Genomic DNA, 6,934 nt, shown 5'->3' with positions numbered 1-6,934 from the left:
ACAGACTACGTTATCATCAGCATACTGGGGTTCTATAACAGATGTAGGTCTTCTGAATACGCACAGACTATGTTATCATCAGCATACTGGGGTTCTATAACAGATGTTGTAACCTTGGTTTTCGCTTTCAGTCTGCTTTCCATCTGTCTGATAATTTCCACTCCGGTGGGAAGCTTCCCATCAACAAGGTGAAGTATCATAGCAATGAAGATGGAGAATAAATAATATATACAGATAGAGATTATGCATATATAGATTAAAAATTAAAATTGACTTTAGGTTTCTGTATATATTTCAAAATTAATGTCAAAAATATGTAGTATGATTTTATGTAGGATTAGAAAAGACAAATATGGTTTAAGTACAATAAGCATTAAATATTAAATAACCACATTCCTGCAAAGAGAGAACCAAGTTAAAAAGGGGCGTCTGTCTCTTTAAATCCTAAGCCCCGCCCCTTGCATGCCTCCCTCCGTCCAATCAACGGCTAGAGCGCACTTCCGGTCTGGGCCGCACGTGAGCTCAGGGAAGCCGCTTTGAGACTTTGTTTACCTTTTGCACTTCCGGTTTGTACCGGAACTGACACCAGGGGCGCCTCTAGCCCAGCGAAATCTATGGTCTTGTTCCTCCAAGTGGAAGGAGATGGAATAAGGAAAGGATTTGGAGGGAAGAGAGCTCTTCTTCCGGGAAATGGAGGCCTCTGGGGAGCCCCCCAAGGCATCTCAGTAAGTAGAAGTAGTTTTCCTCCCCAGAATGTGGCTGCAGAGTAAGCTTGGGGACAGAAGTCTTTGAGATTGGGAGATATTTGCATCTCCAGCCTCTTAGGACCTTCATAGGCACCCCATCTAGACATAACCCTGGCCCTAATTTGGATTTTGTGTGAGTTGGTTAATTACACCATCAGAAAGCAAAAGGTGCCACTGTCTCAGCCTCTTTCTTTTAGGTATTCTTGATCACAGCAATGAAGGGCATCAGTTTCCAGGGGGAAGGGTTGGCTTGATGCGCCTTCCTCTTGGCACGTTTCTCCCTTTTGCTGCCTCTTTGAATTCTGCAGCACTGCTGGCCACAGCTGACCTCCAGTCAGAGCACTCAAGGGCCAGGGCTTCTGTTCCAGCAGTCACCAGCCACCCCCTCTCCAATGCCAGAGATACAGCTTAATGGTGTAACACTAGAAAATGTTGACCATTTCTGCTCCCTTGGCAGCCACCTCTCCACCAAAGTCAACATCGACACCGAAATACAACACCGCCTGAGCTCTGCGAGTGCAGCATTTTCCCGAATGAAGCAGAGACTGTTTGAGGACCGAGACATCCGTAGGAGATACCAAGGGGCTTGTCTATAAAGCTCTGCAAGTGCAGCATTTTCCCGAATGAAGCAGAGAGTGTTTGAGGACCGGGACATCCGTAGGGAGACCAAGGTGCTTGTTTATAAAGCTATTGTCCTCCCAACCCTGCTATATGCCTGCGAAACGTGGTCTACAGACGTCACATGCAACTCCTGGAACGATTCCATCAGCGCTGCCTCCGGAGAATCCTGCAAATCTCCAGGGAAGACAAGCGGACAAACGTCAGTGTGCTGGAAGAAGCAAAGGCCACCGGCATTGAAGCGATGGTCCTCCAACATCTACTCCGCTGGGCCAGCCATGTTGTCCGGATGCCTGACCACCATCTCCCAAAGCAGTTGCTCTACTCTGAACTTAAGAACGGAAAATGGAACGTTGGTGGACAGGAAAAGAGATTTAAAGATGACCTCAAAGCCAACCTTAAAATCTCTGGCATAGACACAGAGAACTGGGAAGCCCTGGCCCTTGAGCGCTCCAGCTGGAGGTCAGTTGTGACCAGCAGTGCTGCAGAATTCGAGGAGGCACAAGTGGAGGGTGAAAGAGAGAAACGTGCCAGGAGGAAGGCGCATCAAGCCAACCCCGACCGAGACCGCCTTCCACCTGGAAACCTATGCCTTCACTGTGGGAGAAGATGCAGATCAAGAATAGGGCTCCACAGCCACATACGAACCCACAAAAATAGTCATCAAGGAAGACCATCTTACTCGTCCAACGAGGGATCGCCTAAGTAAGTAAGTAAGTGCTCAGTGTCTATGCCACAGTTTTTAAAGTTGGCACACAGTTCTCCCACGACCAACAGAAAATACTGGAAGGGTTTGGTGGGCAGTGTCCTTTGGTTTGGGAGTTGTAGTTCACCTACATCCAGAGATCCCTGTGGACTCAAACAATGATGGATCTGGACCAAACTCTATACGAATACACAACATGCCCAAATGTGAACAGTGGTGGAGTTTGGGGAAAATAGAATCTTCACATTTGGGAGTTGTAGTTACTGGGATTTATAGTTCTTCTACAATCACAGAGCATTCTGAACCCCACCAACGATAGAATTGGGCCAAACCTCCCACACAGAACCCCCATGTGGGCCACAGCAACGCGTGGCACGGGACGGCTAGTATACATATAAAATTTATAATATTATAATGTAATACAATCTAATACTAATAATATGATATTATAATTATACTAGCTGTTTTTAAGGGATTTTTAAGCTTAGGTGAGATGGCCACCTGCCAAGGGTGCTTTGATTGTGTCTTCCTGCCTGGCAGAATGGGGTCGGACTGAATGGCCTTGGGGCTCCTTTCCAACTCGAAAGGAGCCCCAAGGCTATCATATCTCAGCCTTCTCTTCTTCAGGCTAAACATGCCCAACTCCTTAAGCCGCTCCTCATAGGGCTTGTTCTCCAGACCCTTGATCATTTTAGTCGCCCTCCTCTGGACACATTCCAGCTTGTCAATGTTGTTGTTCATTCGTTCAGTCGTCTCCGACTGAACGACCTCATGGACCAGCCCACGCCAGAGCTCCCTGTCGGCCGTCACCACCCCCAGCTCCTTCAAGGTCAGTCCAGTCACTTCAAGGATGCCGTCCATCCATCTTGCCCTTGGTCGGCCCCTCTTCCTTTTGCCTTCCACTTTCCCCAGCATAATTGTCTTCTCCAGGCTTTGCTGTCTCCTCATAATGTGGCCAAAGTACTTCAACTTTGTCTCTAGTATCCTTCCTTCCAGTGAGCAGCCGGGCTTTATTTCCTGGAGGATGGACTGGTTGGATCTTCTCGCAGTCCAAGGCACTCTCAGAACTTTCCTCCAACACCACAGCTCAAAAGCATCGATCTTCCTTCTCTCAGCCTTCCCTAAGGTCCAGCCCTCACATCCCTAAGGTCCAGCTTGTCAATATCTCTCTTGAATTGTGGTGCCCAGAATTGGACACAATATTCCAGGTGTGGTCTAACCAAAGCGGAATAGAGGGGTAGCATGACTTGTTAGCGCTAGCAGAAGTATCACAGAAGCTAAGAATAATGGACTCTGGAGTCACCGGTAAAAAGCAGGTTTCAGCTTTACTTGAGCAGTTCATAAATCCAACACACACCATCAGCGAAACAGACGTGAAGAACACAAAGCAAAAGAGATAGGCACTAAAGGTAAACTGCAGCTAGAAAGGAGTTATCCCTGACACTCCCTAATTCTTCACACAGCATGAACTCAGGGTCACATTCTCACAGCTTCATTCATTTGCTGTTTAACTCTTCCGTGTAAACATACATCCTGGCCATTCAAATCTATTACAATCACTATTCTCCTCAATAAAATTACATTTAAACATACATCATACATGAAATACACACTGACATTACTTCCCTAGATCTAGACACCTTGCTCCTCTTGATGCAGGCCAAAATCCCATTTTTGGCCTGGAGTCCTCGTGGAGTCCACGAGGTGGAGTCCTCGTGGAGTCCACGGTTGTCCACGAGGACTTGGAGTCCTCGTGGACAACAAGTTAAACATGAGCCAACAATGTGATGTGGCGGCAAAAAAAGCCAATGGGATTTTGGCATGCATCAATAGGAGCATAGTGTCTAGATCTAAGGAAGTAATGCTCCCCATGCTCTATTCTGCTTTGGTTAGACCACATCTGGAATATTGTGTCCAATTCTGGGCACCACAATTCAAGAGAGATATTGACAAGCTGGAATGTGTCCAGAGGAGGGCGACTAAAATGATCAAGGGTCTGGAGAACAAGCCCTATGAGGAGCGGCTTAAGGAGCTGGGCATGTTTAGCCTGAAGAAGAGAAGGCTGAGAGGAGATATGATATCCATGTATAAATATGTGAGAGGAAGCCACAGGGAGGAGGGAGCAGATCAAGGGTCTGGAGAACAAGCCCTATGAGGAGCGGCTTAAGGAGCTGGGCATGTTTAGCCTGAAGAAGAGAAGGCTGAGAGGAGATATGATAGCCATGTATAAATATGTGAGAGGAAGGCACAGGGAGGAGGGAGCAAGCTTGTTTTCTGCTTCCTTGGAGACTAGGATGCAATGGAACAATGGCTTCAAACTACAAGAGAGGAGATTCCATCTGAACACGAGGAAGAACTTCCTGACTGTGAGAGCTGTTCAGCAGTGGAACTCTCTGCCCCGGAGTGTGGAGGAGGCTCCTTCTTTGGAAGCTTTTAAGCAGAGGCTGGATGGCCATCTGTCAGGGGTGATTTGAATGCAATATTCCTGCTTCTTGGCAGGGGGTTGGACTGGATGGCCCATGAGGTCTCTTCCAACTCTTTGATTCTATGATTCTATGATTTGCCGCCACATCATATTCCTGGCTCATGTTTAACTTGTTGTCCATGAGGACTCCAAGATCTTTTTCACACGTACTGCTCCTGAGCCAGGCATTGTCCCCCATTCTGTATCTTTGCATTTTGTTTTTTTCTGCAACAAGCAGCACACCTAAACATTAGGAAGAACTTCCTGACAGTAAGAGGTATTCAGGACCGGGATTTGTGTGATGGAGCTTCCTTTTCTAGGGATTTTAAAGCTTTGATTGTGTCTTCCCGCCTGGCAGAATGGGGTCGGACTGGATGGCCCTTGGGGCTCCTTTCCAGCTTGAAGATCCTAACCCTCTTCTCTTCCAGGAGATCCTCTCCAGAGGCAGATGTACCCGAGAGCTTGGAGCCGGGAGCACCTCCAGCCCAGCCGTTGAAGTTGTCTTCCGCCCAGCCGGAAACAAGCAAGAGATCTCGCCAATTGGGCAATCTCTGCTTCACGGTAAAGTTTGCACGGATGAATCACCCGGCATCGTTTTGAAACTTTTTTTTTTCTGGTACTTTTCCGGAAAGGTACTAGAAGTAGCTCTGAACAAACATTGTTCTTATATCAATGGTTTGAACGTCAGGCTCTGATCCCAGGAGTAATTGGAATGTAAATTGTTTTCATAGAATCATAGACTCAAAGAGTTGGAAGAGACCTCATGGGCCATCCAGTCCAACCCCATTCTGCCAAGAAGCAGGAATATTGCATTCAAATCACCCCTGACAAATGGCCATCCAGCCTCTGTTTAAAAGCTTCCAAAGAAGGAGCCTCCACCACACTCCGGGGCAGAGAGTTCCACTGCTGAACGGCTCTCACAGTCAGGAAGTTCTTCCTCGTGTTCAGATGGAATCTCCTTTCTTGTAGTTTGAAGCCATTGTTCCATCGCGTCCTAGAGGAGGGAGAACAAGCTTGCTCCCTCCTCCCTGTGGCTTCCTCTCACATATTTATACATGGCTATCATATCTCCTCTCAGCCTTCTCTTCTTCAGGCTAAACATGCCCAGCTCCTTAAGCCGCTCCTCATAGGGCTTGTTCTCCAGACCCTTGATCTGCTCCCTCCTCCCTGTGGCTTCCTCTCACATATTTATACATGGCTATCATATCTTCTCTCAGCCTTCTCTTCTTCAGGCTAAACATGCCCAGCTCCTTAAGCCGCTCCTCATAGGGCTTGTTCTCCAGACCCTTGATCTGCTCCCTCCTCCCTGTGGCTTCCTCTCACATATTTATACATGGCTATCATGTCTCCTCTCAACCTTCTCTTCTTCAGGCTAAACATGCCCAGCTCCTTAAGCCGCGCCTCATAGGGCTTGTTCTCCAGACCCTTGATCTGCTCACTCCTCCCTGTGGCTTCCTCTCACATATTTATACATGGCTATCATATCTCCTCTCAGCCTTCTCTTCTTCAGGCTAAACATGCCCAGTTCCCTAAGCCGCTCCTCATAGGGCTTGTTCTTCAGACCCTTGATCATTTTAGTCGCCCTCCTCTGGACACATTCCAGCTTCCAGTTTTAAACCATTTTATTATGAACTAGCTGTCCCCTGCCACGCAGTGCTGTGGCCCAGTCTGTGTATATGTGTTTTGTGTGTGTGTGTATATGAACGCGTGGTTTTGCGCATGCGTTGTAATATAATTTTTGGTTTTTGGCTTTTTAATCCCTTCTGCTGTGTTTTCAGTGTTTTTATGTGTGATGGTCACTGGTTGGCCTGAGAAGTGTCATGGGTCCAAATTTGGTGTCAATTCGTCCAGTGGTTTTGAGTTATGTTAATCCCACAAACAAACATTGCATTTTAATTTATATCGACTAGCCGTCCCCTGCCACATGTTGCTGTGGCCCAGTCTGTGTATATGTGTTTTGTGTGTGTGTATATGAATGCTTCATTGACTATTCTAAAGCCTTTGACTGTGTGGATCATCATAAATTGTGGCAAGTTCTTGGTGGGATGGGCATCCCAAGCCCCCTTCCCTCTCTCCTGAGGAATCTGTACAAGGACCAAGAAGCAACAGTCAGAACTGACCACGGAACAGGAGACGGGTTCAAGATGGGGAAAGGCGTACGGCAAGGCTGCATCCTCTCACCCAACCTTTTTAACTTGTATGCAGAACACATCATGCGAGGATGTGCGGGGCTGGATGAATGCAAAGCTGGGGTGGAAATTGCTGGAAGGAACATTCACAACCTCAGATATGCAGATGACACCACTCTGATGGCCGAAAGCGAGGAGGAGCTGAGGAGCCTTCTAATCAAGGTGGAAGAAGAAAGCGCAAAAGCCGGGTTTCAGCTAAACATCAAAAAAA

General features: G+C 47.3%; 1 protein-coding gene across 2 annotated transcripts in view; it reads left to right on the top strand.

The window, feature by feature from the left end:
* Window positions 1-594: 594 nt before the first annotated feature.
* The window catches only part of LOC132764375 (tRNA-dihydrouridine(47) synthase [NAD(P)(+)]-like), a 28,442-nt gene continuing 22,102 nt past the window's right edge, over window positions 595-6,934 (top strand). For both annotated transcript variants that reach the window (XM_067472501.1, XM_067472500.1), the window contains exons 1-2: window positions 595-725; window positions 4,963-5,095. In XM_067472501.1, the coding sequence (XP_067328602.1) occupies window positions 691-725; window positions 4,963-5,095 (168 nt within the window). In that variant the 5' untranslated portion in view covers window positions 595-690. The remainder of the gene's footprint in view (window positions 726-4,962; window positions 5,096-6,934) is intronic.

The sequence above is a fragment of the Anolis sagrei genome, chromosome 12 (genome assembly GCF_037176765.1).
Source record: "Anolis sagrei isolate rAnoSag1 chromosome 12, rAnoSag1.mat, whole genome shotgun sequence".
Classification (NCBI taxonomy): Eukaryota; Metazoa; Chordata; class Lepidosauria; order Squamata; family Dactyloidae; genus Anolis; species Anolis sagrei.
This window is presented reverse-complemented; position numbering and strand designations above follow the sequence as displayed.